Genomic DNA, 15,672 nt, shown 5'->3' on the forward strand with positions numbered 1-15,672 from the left:
ATTTTTCACCATTGAAGATAATGTTTACTGTGGGTTTGTCATATATAGCTTTTATTATGTTGAGGTATGTTCCTTCTATGCCTGCTTTCTGGAGGGTTTTTATCATAAATGGATGCTGAATTTTGTCAAAGGCTTTCTCTGCATCTATTGAGATAATCATATGGTTTTTATCTTTCAGTTTGTTAATGTGGTGTATTACATTGATTGATTTGTGGATATTGAAGAATCCTTGCATCTCTGGGATAAAGCCCACTTGGTCATGATACATGATCTTTTTAATATGTTGTTGGATTCTGATTGCTAGAATTTTGTTAAGGATTTTTGCATCTATGTTCATCAGTGATATTGGCCTGTAGTTTTCTTTTTGTGTGACATCTTTGTCTGATTTGGGTATTAGGGTGATGGTGGCCTCAGAGAATGAGTTTGGAAATTTACCTTCCTCTGCAATTTTCTGGAAGAGTTTGAGTAATATAGGTGTTAGCTCTTCTCTAAATTTTTGGTAGAATTCAGCTGTGAAGCTGTCTGGTCCTGGGCTTTTGTTTGCTGGAAGATTTCTGATTACAGTTTCAATTTCCGTGCTTGTGATGGGTCTGTTAAGATTTTCTATTTCTTCTTGGTTCAGTTTTGGAAAGTTGTACTTTTCTAAGAATTTGTCCATTTCTTCCAAGTTGTCCATTTTATTGGCATATAGTTGCTGATATAGTAGTCTCTTATGATCCTTTGTATTTCTGTGTTATCTGTTTCGATTTCTTCATTTTCATTTCTAATTTTGTTGATTTGATTTTTCTCCCTTTGATTCTTGATGAGTCTGGCTAATTGTTTGTCAATTTTATTTATCTTCTCAAAGAACCAGCTTTTAGCTTTGTTGATTTTTGCTCTTGTCTCTTTTGTTTCTTGTGCATTTATTTCTGCCCTAATTTTTAAGATTTCTTTCCTTCTACTAACCCTGGGGTTCTTCAATTCTTCATTTTCTAGTTGCTTTAGGTGTAGAGTTAGGTTATTTAGTTGACTTTTTTCTTGTTTCTTGAGATAAGCCTGGAAGATGAACCCTCCCCTTAGTACTGCTTTTACAGTGTCCCATAGGTTTTGGGTTGTTGTGTTTTCATTTTCATTCATTTCTATGCATATTTTGATTTCTTTTTTGATTTCTTCTGTGATTTGTTGGTTATTCAGCAGCGTGTTGTTCAGTCTCCATATGTTGGAATTTTTAATAGTTTTTCTCCTGTAATTGACATCTAATCTTACTGCATTGTGGTCAGAGAAGATGCTTGGAATGATTTCAGTTTTTTTTAACTTACCAAGGCTAGATTTATGGCCCAGGATGTGATCTATCCTGGAGAAGGTTCCATGTGCGCTTGAGAAAAAGGTGAAATTCATTGTTTTGGGGTTAAATGTCCTATAGATATCAATTAGGTCTAACTGGTCTATTGTATCATTTAAAGTTTGTATTTCCTTGTTAATTTTCTGTTTAGTTGATCTATCCATAGGTATGAGTGGGGTATTAAAGTCTCCTACTATTATTGTGTTATTGTTAATTTCCCCTTTCATACTTGTTAGCTTTTGCCTTACATATTGTGGTGCTCCTATGTTGGGTGCATATATATTTATAATTGTTATTTCTTCTTCTTGGATTGATCCTTTGATCATTATGTAGTGTCCTTCTTTGTCTCTTTTCACAACCTTTATTTTAGTCTATTTTATCTGATATGAGTATTGCTACTCCTGCTTTCTTTTGGTTTCTATTTGTGTGGAATATCTTTTTCCAGCCGTTCACTTTCAGTCTGTTTGTGTCCTTTGTTTTGAGGTGGGTCTCTTGTAGACAACATGTATGGGGGTCTTGTTTTTGTATCCATTCAGCCAGTCTTTGTCTTTGGGTTCGGGCATTCAACCCATTTACATTTAAGGTAATTATTGATAAGTATGACTGAAAGAGATGGGAACACGAGACCACCTGACCTGCCTCTTGAGAAAAATATATGCAGGTCAGGAAGCAACAGTTAGAACTGGACATGGAACAACAGACTGGTTCCAAATAGGAAAAGGAGTACATCAAGGCTGTATATTGTCACCCTGCTTATTTAACTTCTATGCAGAGTACATCATGAGAAACGCTGGGCTGGAAGAAGCACAAGCTGGAATCAAGATTGCCGGGAGAAATATCAATAACCTCAGATATGCAGATGACACCACCCTTATGGCAGAAAGTGAAGAGGAACTAAAAAGCCTCTTATTGAAAGTGAAAGAGGAGAGTGAAAAAGTTGGCTTAAAGCTCAACATTCAGAAAACTAAGATCATAGCATCTGGTCCCATCACTTCATGGCAAATAGATGGGGAAACAGTGGAAACAGTGTCAGACTTTATTTTGGGGGGCTCCAAAATCAGTGCAGGTGGTGATTGCAGCCATGAAATTAAAAGACGCTTACTTCTTGGAAGGAAAGTTATGACCAACCTAGATAGCATGTTAAGAAGCAGAGACATTACTTTGCCAACAAAGGTCCGTCTAGTCAAGGCTATGGTTTTACCAGAGGTCATGTATGGATGTGAGAGTTGGACTGTGAAGAACGCTGAAGAATTGATGCTTTTGAACTGTGGTGTTGGAGAAGACTCTTGAGAGTCCCATGGACTGCAAGGAGATCCAACCAGTCCATCCTAAAGGAGATCAGTCCTGGGTGTTCATTGGAAGGACTGATGCTAAAGCTGAAACTCCAATACTTTGGCCACCTCATGTGAAGAGTTGACTCATTGGAAAAGACTCTGATGCTGGGAGGGATTGGGGGCAGGAGGAGAAGGGGACGACAGAGGATGAGATGGCTGGATGGCATCACCGACTCAATGGACATGAGTTTGAGTAAACTCCGGGAGTTGGTGATGGACAGGGAGGCCTGGTGTGCTGGGATTCATGGGGTCGCAATGAGTCGGACACAACTGAGTGACTGAACTGAACTGAACTGATGATCCCGTTGCCATTTACTTTGTTGTTTTGGGTTCGAATTTATACACCCTTTCTGTGTTTCTGGTCTAGAGAAGATCCTTTAGCATTTGTTGGAGGGTTGGTTTGATGATGCTGAATTCTCTCAGCTTTTGCTTGTCTGTAAAGCTTTTGATTTCTTCTTCATATTTAAATGAGATCTTTGCTGGGTACAGTAATCTGGATTGTGGGTTTTTCTCTTTCATTACTTTAGTATGTCCTGCCATTCCCTTCTCGCCTGAAGAGTTTCTGTTGAAAGATCAGCTGTTATCCTTATGGGAATCCCCTTGTGTGTTATTTGTTGTTTTTCCCTTGCTGCTTTTAATATTTATTCTTTGTGTTTGATCTTTGTTAATTTGATTAATATGTGTCTTGGGGTGTTTTGCCTTGGGTTTATCCTGTTTGGGACTCTCTGGGTTTCTTGGACTTGGGTGACTATTTCCTTCCCCATTTTAGGGAAAGTGAAGTCACTCCATCGTGTCTGACTCTTTGTGACCCCATGGACTGTAGACCACCAGGCTCCTCCATCCATGGGATTCTCCAGGTAATACTGGAGTGAGTTGCCATAGTTTTCAACTATTATCTCCTCAAGTATTTTCTCATGGTCTTTCTTTTTTTCTTCTTCTTCTGGGATGCCTATGATTCAAATGTTAGGGCGTTTAACATTGTCCCAGAGGTCTCTGAGGTTGTCCTAATTTCTTTTAATTCTCTTTTTTCTTCTCTGCTTCATTTATTTCTACCATTCTATCTTCTACCTCACTTATCCTATCTTCTGCCTTTGTTATTCTATTGATGGTTCCTTCCAGAGTGTTTTTTATCTCATTTATTGCATTATTCATTATATATTGAGTCTTTTTTATTTCTTCTAGGTCCTTGTTAAACATTTCTTGCATCTTCTCAATCCTTGTCTCCAAGCTATTTATCTGTAACTCTCATTTTGTTTTCAAGATTTTGGATCATTTTCACTATCATTATTCTGAATTCTTTTTCAGGTAGATTTCCTGTCTCTTCCTCTTTGGTTTGGTGGGCATTTATCCTGTTCCTTTACCTGCTCTGTATTTCTCTGCCTTTTCATCTTGTTTAGATTGCTGTGTTTGGGGTGGCCTTTCCGTATTCTGGCAGTTTGTGGTTCCTCTTTATTGTGGAGGTTCCTCACTGTGGGTGGGGTTGTGTGAGTGGCTTGTCAAGGTTTCCTGGTTAGAGAAGCTTGTGTCAGTGTTCTGGTAGGTGGAGCTGGATTTCTTCTCTCTGGAGTGCAATGAAGTGTCCAGTAGGGAGTTTTGAGATGTCTACGGGTTTGGTGTGAATTTGGGCAGCCTGTATATTGATGCTCAGGGATATGTTCCTGTGTTGCTGGAGAATTTGCGTGGTATGTCTTGCTCTGGAACTTGTTGGCTCTTGGGTGGTGCTTGGTTTCAGTGTAGGTATGGAGGCTTTTGGATGAGCTCTTATCGATTAATGTTCCCTGGAGTCAGGAGTTCTCTGGTGTTCTCAGGTTTTGAATTTAAGCCTCCTGCCACTGGTTTTTAGTCTTATTCTTTTTTTTTTAATTTTATTTTATTTTTTAACTTTACAATATTGTATTGGTTTTGCCATATATCAAAATGAATCTTTAGTCTTATTCTTATAGTAGCCTCAAGACTTCTCCATCTCTTTTCAAAGACAATGGGCTGCCTTTCTGGGTGCCTGATGTCCTCTGCCAACACTCAGAAGTTGTTTTGTGGAATTTGCTCAGCATTCAAATGTTCTTTCCATGAATATGTGGGGGAGAAAGTGGTCTACCCGTCCTATTCCTCTGCCATCTTAGGACCGCCCACCTATTTTGACCATTTCAAGCTGAGGAATCTGCAGATGTAACGGCTCTCAGATGTCAAGCATGTAGGAGCATGCTTGACTTCCTGGAGCAATACCAGTGTGGTAGGGAAAGAAAATGGGGAAGAGTGATAACTGGTGAGAGTGGGTGGGGAGTAGAGCATGTAGAGCCTTGGTGGGCTTGATAGTTTTTAAATTTTACTTTGATTAAGAAGGGAAGACATTGGAAAATTTTTAACAGAGGAGTAACCTGATGTGGCTTTTTTGTTTGTTTGTTTAGTGTACTGTTGTATTGAGAATAGATTAAGGGACAAGAATGGAAGTAGGCCAGCCAGTTAGGAAGCCGTGATGATTAATTTTATGTGTCAACTTGACTGGGCCGGGGTTGCTCAGGTATTTGGTTAAACATTATTCTGTTTAACCCTCTGTATATCTGTGAGGGTGTTTCTAGATGAGATTAACATCTGAATCCATGGACTGAGCAAAGCAGATTGCACTCCTCAGTGTTGATGGGCCTCAACCAAGCTGTTGAAGGCCTGAACAGAACAAAAGGCAGGGTAAGACAGCATTTGTTCTCCCTAGGCCTGCCTGTCTTTGAACTAGGACATCAGTTTTCTCCTGACTTCAGACTTGACCTCAAACTGAAACTTGGGCCATTTGCTTCTCAGGCCCTTGGACTCAGACTAGAACTATACCACCAACTTTTCTGCATTCCAGCTTATCATCTGCAGATCTTGGGACTGTTCAGCCTCCATAATCATGTGCACCAATTCCTTCTATCTCAGTCTCTGGATATAGATGTATCTCCTATTGGTTCTGTTTCTGCAGAAAACCTGGATTGACACAAAGCCATGACAGTGGAACTGGTGAGAACTGGGCAGGTTCTGGATTTATACCCAAGGAGGGGCTGAGAGGACTGACTGATTAATTGGATGTGGAGGGAGAGAGAGAGGAGTCAAGGATGAGTCAAGGGTTTTCCTTGGAGCAATGAGAGGAAAAAGGTTCCTTAGACTGAGATGAGGAGACTGCCTGGGAAACAAATTGTGGGGTTGGGGGAGGGGAGGTTTGTGAGGACTAACAGCTCCATTTTGGACACTTGAAGTTTGGAGTCTTAAGTTTTCAAGAATATCAGTTGGATTGGTGAGTCTAGGATGATGGTTTCACTCCAGAAGTCTTCAGCACACAGAATTTAGATGTCTGAAGTCTGAGTCATAGGGTACTCCAAAGTTTAGAGGTCAGGAAGATGAAGAATAAGAAAGGAGAATGAGAAGGTGTAATCAGTGAAATAGGAGGTAAACTGATGAAGAATGTTCCAGAAGCCAAATGAAAAAAATATTTCAAGAGTGGTCAATTCTATCAAAGGCTGCTAAAGTGGGTAAAATTAGGAATGAAAACTGAGCAACGGGCTTAGGCATATGGAGGTTGATGGCAAAATTGATAAGGGTTCAGTGGTGTGTGATGACCAATACTTCTGAGGAGCCCAGAGAGAGGTGGCAATAGCTGGGAGGAAATGTATGGTCAAGGGAGAATTTTTTTAATTAGAAAATGTACGTATTTGTATGCTCACGGTTATGAGCCAGAAGACAAGTAAAAGGTGACAAGACAGAAGAGAAAAGGGATAATTGCCAAAGCAGTGCTCTTGAGCAGAGAGATGAAATCTCTCTGAGCTCATCTCTCGATGAGCAGAGGTGGAATCCAGTGCACAGATGGAAAGCTGGGATTAAAAAAAGAAGATAGGTTTCTCCCCTCATGGCAGTGGAGGGGGAGGCAGGTACGGGCACAGATGCTACTGAATGTGGAAACAGGAACATGTATTATCAATGAAGAAGGAAGGTCATCAGCTGAGAGGGAGGAGTAAGAGGAAGTTTGAGAAGAGAGGAGAAAGTAGGAAATAGCATCTTGGGGTCAGGGAGAGAGCAAATGGACTTTGAAAATATAGTCAGATGGTTAAGTGGTACTAAGAGTTCATTTGAAGTCGGGGATCATGAATGTAAAGGGAGACCAGTTGGTATAGTTGTGTTTTCACGGACCTCAGGTGTCTACTTGGGCACTAATAAAATTAGGCAGAGGTCCAGAGATAATCAGAGTTTGGAGCTGCCCGATGAATATGATAGAGGCGACAGGGACAAGAGTGTTGAGGCTCTATGCAAGGGAATAACCATAATTCAGGACCATGGCATCTAAACCGAGTAAGGAGAGAAGAGAGGACATGAATGATAGTGATGAGGCCATATGAAAGGATATTAGGTCTATGGATCAGAAGATCCAGGGTATCAAGAAATTGCTGCAGTTGGGAGGGGAGTGGTTAGAGAGATTCAGTTGAAAAAAAAAGTTGGTTGTCAAAGAGCAGACTATGAAGAGATGCAGATATTGATAATGGCAAGATCTAGACTGACCTGGTTCTCTGCACTTGGCCTGACCACCCCGGTAGGCTCCCAGATAGGTCTTCTATATTTATAGACATTTTTCTGGAGATGTGGCTTTCACCTCCAGTCTGGATTTTTTTTATTCTTTATTTATCTTTTGGCTGTATTGCACTGCAAGGGAGTATCTTAATTCCCCAACCAAGGATTTCCTGACCAGGGAACCCGAGTCCCCTGCAATGACAGCATGGCGTCTTAACCACTGGATCACCAGGGAAGTCTCCCTCCAGTCTGGATTCTTGGAGCCATTAGTACTTCAGGGTAAAGCTCAGATAAAGCAGGGCAAGCACTTGAAGGAGGGCACCACTGCCGCATAAAGGCTCACCCCCTGGATACTGCCTACATCATCTTGTTACCACTGCCGTCCTTCACTGGAAGGGCTCATAAACCCATTCAGTCTCAGTGTTAGATGACCATCTATAAACAGTCATTTCATTTTACTTTTTTAAATTATAGTTGATTTATGACATTCTGCCAATCTCTGCTATAGAGCAATCTCTCCTTTCATACAATATTATAAATAGCCATTTTATATCCCTACACCATGTAGCAATCACCAGCTCCCGTTTCTCTTTTCTATGCTAATTTTCAAATTACTTGAGGACAGGTGTTTAACCTATCTTTTTAAAACTGCAATAAAATATATGTAACATAACATGTACCATTGTGGCCATTTAAAAAACGAGAAGTTCGGTTACATTCAGTACACTCATGTTGTTGTGCAACCACCTCCATCCATTTCCAGCACTTTTTCATTTTCCCTAACTGACAACTCTGTAGCCATTAAACACTATCTCCTCATTCCCCCTCTCCCTAGTCCCTGGCACCCACCACTTTACTTTCTGTCTCTGACTACTCTAGAGACCACAAATAAGTAAAACCGTGCAATATTTGCCCTTTTATAACTGGCTTATTTCAGTCTGTATAATAGCTTCAAGGTTTATGCATGTGTCAAAATCTTCCTTTTAAAGACTGATTTTTTTTTTCAGTCTCTGCCTTCATTTTTCTGAGGTAGAGACCCAGAAGTGGAATTGCTGGATTGTATGGTAATTCTCCCCTTCCTGGATCACAGCCTTGTCGTGGCAAAGGGGCTTGCATAGCTCAGTGAAGCTATCAGCCATACTGTGTAGGGCTACCCAAGATGGATGGGTCCTAGTGGAGAGTTCTGACAAAACATGGTCCACTGGAGGAGGGAATGGCAAACCACTGCAGCATTCTTGCCATGAGAACCCCATGAGCAGCATGAAAAGGCAAAATGATATAATGTAGGAAGATGAGCCCCCAGGTCAGAAGCTATCCAATATGCAAGGAGGGAAGAGCAAAGGGCAATTATTAAGAGCTCCAGAAAGAATGAAGCTGCTGGGCCAAAGCAAAAATGATGCTTAGTTGTGGATGTGTCAATGGACATGAATCTGAGCAAACTCCAGGAGATATTGAAGGACAGGGAAGCCTGGCATGCTGCAGTCCACAGGATCTCAAAGAGTTGGACACAACTTAGTGACTGAACAATAATAAAACGGTAATTCTATTTCTTCTGGGATCATTATACTGTTTTCCACAACAGCTGCACTACTTTACATCCACACAGCAACGCATAAGTGTTCCAAATTTTCCACTTCTTTGTTAACACTTGTTATTTTCATATAACCTATCTTTAATTTCCTCTCTATTTGACATCCTGCTGGGCCCATGATGTTGCATGAGTAAATAAATAACCGTTATTACCTCTGTAGAAAAGGAAATGAGATTAAATGAATCAACTTGTATTCAGCAAGCCCCACCTCATACATCTTGTTCTTACTGTAGCCACATGTGGCTCTTTAAATTTAAATTAATTAAAATTAAGCAGATTTTAAAATTCAGTTCATCAGTCTCATTACTGACATGTCACCATAATAACTAGTGCTTATTAGTATCTAATGTATCAGTCAGTACAGAATAGAACATTTCCATTATTGCAGACAGCTCTTTAGCTTCTGTGATGGACAGCACTTTCTAGATCCTGCTGCTGCTGCTGCTACTGCTGCTAAGTCGCTTCAGTCGTGTCCGACTCTGTGCGACCCCATAGACGGCAGCCCACCAGGCTCCCCCGTCCCTGGGATTCTCCAGGCAAGAACAGTGGAGTGGGGTGCCATTGCCTTCTATAGCCACTTATTCTTTGTCTCACTAATTATATTTGGATAAGTTTTCCCAGAACTGGATAACTAACGTTTAAAATAAAAATCCTTCTTAAATAAGAGAGGAAGTTGTTGTTGTTGTTGTTCAGTCGCCCAGTCATGTCCAACTCTTTGCAACCCAATGGACTGCAGCACTCCAGGCTTCCCTGTCCCTCACCATCTCCCAAAATTTGCCCAAATTCATGCCCATTGCATCGGTGATGCCATCCAGCCATCTCATCCTCTGACGCCCTCTTTTCCTCTGCCCTCAATCTTTCCCAACATCAGGGACTTTTCCAATGAGTCAGATTTTTCACATCAGATGGACAAAATACTGGAGCTTCAGCATCAGTCCTTCCAAGGAATATTGAGGATTGATTTCCCTCAAGGCTAACTGGTTTGATCTTCTTGAGAGAGAGGAAAGTATACTGCCTAAAATGTCTGTGGCTTTTTCGTACATAAATGGCTACTCTGTGAATTCTCCCAAATTTTGTGCTTAAATATTAATTTGGACTTTTGGTGAGCATGTGGTTCTGTTATTCTGGATGATTACCTTTATGAACACAGACTTATAAATTATTTAAGTTTAAAATTTTTTTTTTTTTTTTTTTTGCCACACCATGCAGCATGCAGGATCTTAGTTTGCTGACCAGGGATCAAACCAGTGTACCCTGCATTGGAAGGCAGACTCTTAACCACTGGACCACCAGGAAAATCCCTATAAACTATTTAAATCTTTCTTTACATCCTTTAAACTATTTACCTACTAAACCATAAATTTTGAAAAACATTCTCAGATTCACAGGGGAGATTGTGTCCATTCTACTTATTACTATTTACCCAAAGTCTAGCAAAATACCTCAGATATTGGAGACTCTCAATAAATATCTGTTAAATAATGAATGAATGAATGACCAACGTAAGCCCCAAGTAGAACTTGGGGGAGCTCAGGGCACGGAGAGAACATTTTAGAGGGTGACGCCAGGTATAACGAGATTTTGGAATTTGTCTCTAGCATTGATGTAGCTTTAAAACTCTTTTTTAAAAAACTGAACATGGAATTTAAGCTTTGTTCTTTTATCCTACTATTGAAAAAGTTGCTTTAAAATTCCTCTAAGGATTCTGTTGCATGTTTATAAAGCTTTAACTCTATTTTATGAATAGTGCTAGTTGCTCAGTCATGTCCGACTCTTTGCGACTCCATGGACTGTAGCCCACCAGGCCACTCTTTCCAGAATTCTCTAGGCAAGAATACTGGAGTGGGTAGCCAAGTCCTTCTCCAGGGTATCTTCCTGACCCAGGGATCAAACCCAGGTCTCCTGCATTACAGGCAGATTCTTTACCATCTGAGCCACCAGAGAAACACTTGCCACCAATGGATATAACAAGAAAAAATGAATTCTAGATTTTATAATGTCAGCATGTGTGTAGGTATCTTCTGTTTGCTCCTTAAGATCCACTTTCTGTCACCCTCTGTTCTGCTCTCAACCCTGGGAGGTTGATCTGAATGGACTATTCTTTTTTTTTTTTTTCATTTTAATAGGAGGCTAAGAATGGACTATTCTAACAGGCTCCTGTGCCCTTTGGCTTTCCCTGGGTTTGGCCAGAAGGGAAGTCCTGCATGAGAGCAGAAGCAGGGGATGAGGTGAGGGAATTTATTCTCGACAGAAGGGCTATCTGAGTCTGTGTCCCTCAGCATAAGCTCATTCTTCCTCTAAGGTGGTCTGTTCTACCCAGAAACCCATCCCTTGGTTCTGGGTACCTCTCTCTACTCATGGTTCTCAGGCCTGGGATATGACAGCCCAGAGGTCCCTTTCAGTTTCCTCTCTGCTCACACCTTTACAACAGTACCCTTATTCATAAATCTTCCTTGAATTATTTTAATTTGAATGTGCCATTTCTTTCACATTGAGACTCTAACTGACACAGCATCCTTAAATGGTAGCTAGAGCATAGGTATTGTTGTTTAGTTGCTAAGTAGTGTCCAACCGTTTTTGACCTCATGGATTATAGCCTGCCAGGCTCCTCTGTTCATGGGATTTCCCAAACAAGAACACTGGAGTGGATTGCTGTTTGCTTCTCTAAGAGCTCTTCCCGACCCAGTGATCAAATCAAGGTCTCTTGAACTGGCAGGCAGGTTCTTTACCACTGAGCCACCAGAGCATAGAACCTGAATCTGCTCTGAAATGTTTATACCCACAGTCTATGAAAAATGTTCCCTGACGATATTTTCATCTTATTTAGATCCACTGGTCAGCTTTTCAAAGAAACAATGTTGTATGTCATATGATATAAATTTTTCTCTAGTACACTCAGACTAGAAAAATATTCTCAGATTCACATCCAAATCTTTTTGCATATCACTTATTTATATAAAATGTAATTTATGGAAATACAGAAATAAGACTTTATAAAGTAAATAGGTAAGTTTTTAAGGTTTCATTTATCCAGTATCTAATAAGCTTTTTTTTTTTAACATATTTATTTATTTTTCCCAAATAATTCCTTTTTAAAGGTATGTGAGGAAATTAGTACACCAGTACTTCAAACAAGCCATTGTTATTCAACACACACAGCATATAGGAGAACAAAGTTTCTAACCTTTCCTATACACTGAATGTTTCTGTCCCTGTAAAATTCATATGTTTAAACCCAATCCCTATGTGATGGTATTGGGAGGTGGAACCTTGGGAGGTGATGAAGTCATGAATATAGAAACCTTAAGAACATGAATAGTACCCTTATAAAAGAAGCCCCAGGAAACTCTCTTGCCCTTTCTGCTGTGAGAGGATATAGCAATAAGATAGCCATATATGAACCAGAAAGCAAGCTCTCATCAAACACCAAATTCATCACTACCATGATATAAGACTTTACACCCTCCAAAACTGTGAGAAATAAATTTCTGTCATTTATAAGACACTCAGTCTGAGTATTTTTGTGTACCGTTTAGCCCAAACAGATTAAGACACCTTGGAAACTCAAGATTTAAATGTACAAATATTAGCAAACAACAGATCATTAAAAAAATAAATAAATAAACCTCATAATGCTAATATATCAAAGTCGCTCAGTCATGTCCAACTCTTTGTGACCCCATGGACTATATGTAGCCCCTCAGGCTCTTCTGTCCATGGAATTCTCCAGGCAAGAATAATGGAGTGGTTAACCATTCCCTTCTTCAGGGGGATCTCCCCGAACCAGGAATTGAACCTGGGTCTCCCACATTGAGGGCAGGTTCATATCAAAGATAACCAACACTTATCATTTGCATCACAAAGCATGAGGTATGCACAACTCAACCCCATCCGACCTAGGAGGAAAAGAGCCTTCAAATCTCCTGCCCACTGTCTCAGGACCAGCAAGCAAAGGAACCTGGATCCAAATCTTAGCATCCAACACAAAAGTTTATGTTCTTAACTACAAAAAAGTGTCCAAGAGCCACTCAAAGCCCACAGAAAAAACAAAAAACAAAAATTTTCCAAAGCAAATGATTTATTTCATCCTGTTATAGCAAACTCAAAGTAAGCTTAGAAAAACTACTAAAAAAAAGAAAAGAAACAAGAATGCATATATACACACTACTATATGTAAAATAGATAACTAATAAGGAGAACTCTTTTCAATACTCTGTAATGGCCCATATGGGAGAAGAATCTAAAAAGGAGTGGCCGTGTGTACAACTGACTTACTCTGCTGTACACCTGAACCTAGCACAACATTGTATTAATAAATCAACGCTACTCCAATAAAAATTTTAAAAATTAAAAATAAATACAAATATTCAAAAAATAAAGCATGCAACAGACATCTCTCTTAGAAAAGCAATTTTTTTTTGATAAGCTTATTTTTCTGTGCATGGTACACAAGAAGGGGTAGAAAGTGAGGTTGCAAATTGTACTATTTTGGTATTAGTTAAATGTTATCTTTGCTTATAGTTCCTGAAATGACACCATTGTATTTTCAATTTAACAGAAATTGCAAATAAGTGAAAACTTTCCTCTGATATACTGGCATACTTGTAAGAGTTTAGCATGTATTGGCTACTCTATGCATACAAATAGGACCTTCTCTGTGAAAGAGAATGGGCTAAAAAAATCTGGACTAGAGATAGCATAATTGATCTGTTTAATACCTCAATTTTTCTGCAACTGTGATTTTGCATAACAACTTGCAAAAGTATTTTAAGATGAGACTGTTGATCAATGCTCACTTCTGGTAAATCCCTTTTGCATCATAGCCCTGTCCTGAGGAACTGATAAAAGTGAAACAAAAAAAATCACCAACAGAAGGTAACAAATAAGCCATGCCTTTTACAAATGTTTAGCAAATGCTGGTTTCGAATTTGAATAATTAAATTAGTTCTCAAAAGTGTAGTGTTCACAAATAGACTAAACATTTTTACATCTATAGTTTATTCATTTAGAAGAATTTGTGCCATCCATTTAGAAACTATAAGCCTATAGCAAAAAGCCTTACTTTGTGGTTGAGACATGGTCTTTTTTTCCTCGTCATCCATTTCATCCCCTTGCGGCAGCTCCATGTCTTTCTTTGTCTTATTTTTCCCTTTAACACACACTTCAAATGGATGGATTCCTTCATCAAAGGTGGTTTATAATTTCTGTGAGTTCATAGACCACAACCAGCGTTCCTTTGTGATCCTAAAGAAAATGTAAAAGTACAATATTGGCGCCACAAAAAACAAGTGTGTTTTGAATGATGAGTATTTTAAAGATGAGCTTAGTACAAAAAAGTGACGCAATGAAAACAGACTGAAGTCCGAACAGAGAAGTCACAGATTCAGCTTTCCTTGAGGATACCTGCTTGGAATGATGAGATTGTTGAGGAGACCATGGAGAAGCTGACAGATGGTCCTCTCAGGTGCACAGCTCCTCACCTTCCTTATGTGTCCCAGTGTGAGCAGGAATCCTTTCTAGCAGCTGACATGGTCTTGTGTCACCAGTACTGGGTGTTGAAAGCAGGCCACCCCATCTGATTTCTTAAAACCCTATTTTCTATAGGCTGACGATGGCAAAGGTCAATTATGAAACAGGAACTTTTGACACAACTCAACATCCCTATTCACAGAGAAACATTTACAAAACAAATGCCCCCATGCAATTGAAATTCCTAATTGGTTACAATGTAGATATGAGTGTTGGACATAATTCATTCACTCCTTATTTCTTTTACGGCCCTACTACATCATTTTTCCAGCTTAAGTAAGGAGTACACTGCTCTTCAAGAAAAAATAATAAATGGCACCCAGTGCCTGGAAACCCCATGGATGGAGGAGCCTGGTGGGCTGCAGTCCATGGGTTGAGAAGAGTCGGACCCGACTGAGCGACTTCACTTTCACTTTTCACTTTCATGCATTGGAGAAGGAAATGGCAACCCACTCCAGTGTTCATGCCTGGAGAATCCCAGGGACGGGGGAGCCTGGTGGGCTGCCGTCTATGGGGTCGCGCAGAGTCGGACATGACTGAAGCGACTTAGCAGCAGCAGCAGCAGTGTTGACAAATTACTTGAATATAGTATAAATACAATGTAGCTTATATAAATATGGCATCAATTCTGTATGACTACAAGGTCTTTAAAAAACTATAAAATTTAAGCCAATCTGCATGTTACAAACATAAAATTAATAATATTAATATAAACAGCATTGATTTAATGTTTTGTTGATGAAGCAAGACCATAAATGCCTATTCCAAAAGTGCTTTGGGATAATTTGTATTTCATTTATCTATATTAGTCTCTTTATTGTGAAGATAACACTCATTTGGATGATTCTCCTTATTATTGCTATGATTTTTCCTTTTAAACTATACATTCATCTTGAATCATCAAGCCATGATTTTTTCAGTTTTACTGAGATGTAATTGACAAATAGAAATGTAAGGAACAAAGTATACTTGGTGGTGATTTGATATATGTATGCATTGTGAAAGGACTCCCACCACCTAATTAATTAACATATCCATCACCTCACATAATGATCTTTCTTTTTTTTTTATTTTGGTGAGAACATTAAAGTTCTATTCTCTCAGCAAATTTCAATTATATAATACAGTTGACCCTTGAACAATATAGTAGTTAGAGGCATCAACCTCCCACACAGTAGAAAATCAAAATATAATTTTAATAGGCTACTGTATCCGCAGTTTCACAGCCAAGTAGTCAACCAACCACAGATTGTGTAATATGTATTTAATTTTTTTTAAAAATGTGTGTATGTGGACCCATGCAGTTCAAACCTGTGTTGTACAAGGATCAACTGTACAGTACAATCAACTATAGTCACCATGTTTTA

The 15,672-nt window shown here is 39.4% G+C and overlaps 1 protein-coding gene across 1 annotated transcript in view; it reads right to left on the minus strand.

Annotated features, from left to right (window-relative positions):
• STX11 (syntaxin 11) overlaps positions 1 to 14,335 on the minus strand; it is a 56,463-nt gene extending 42,128 nt beyond the window's left edge. The window contains exons 1-2 of the mRNA XM_006075211.4: positions 14,180 to 14,335; positions 13,839 to 14,020 (exon numbers count right to left, since the gene is read on the minus strand). Coding sequence (XP_006075273.3) covers positions 13,839 to 13,902 — 64 coding nt within the window. The 5' untranslated portion in view covers positions 13,903 to 14,020; positions 14,180 to 14,335. The remainder of the gene's footprint in view (positions 1 to 13,838; positions 14,021 to 14,179) is intronic.
• Between the last annotated feature and the right edge of the window lie 1,337 nt (positions 14,336 to 15,672).

Source organism: Bubalus bubalis, chromosome 10 (assembly GCF_019923935.1).
Source record: "Bubalus bubalis isolate 160015118507 breed Murrah chromosome 10, NDDB_SH_1, whole genome shotgun sequence".
NCBI lineage: Eukaryota > Metazoa > Chordata > Mammalia > Artiodactyla > Bovidae > Bubalus > Bubalus bubalis.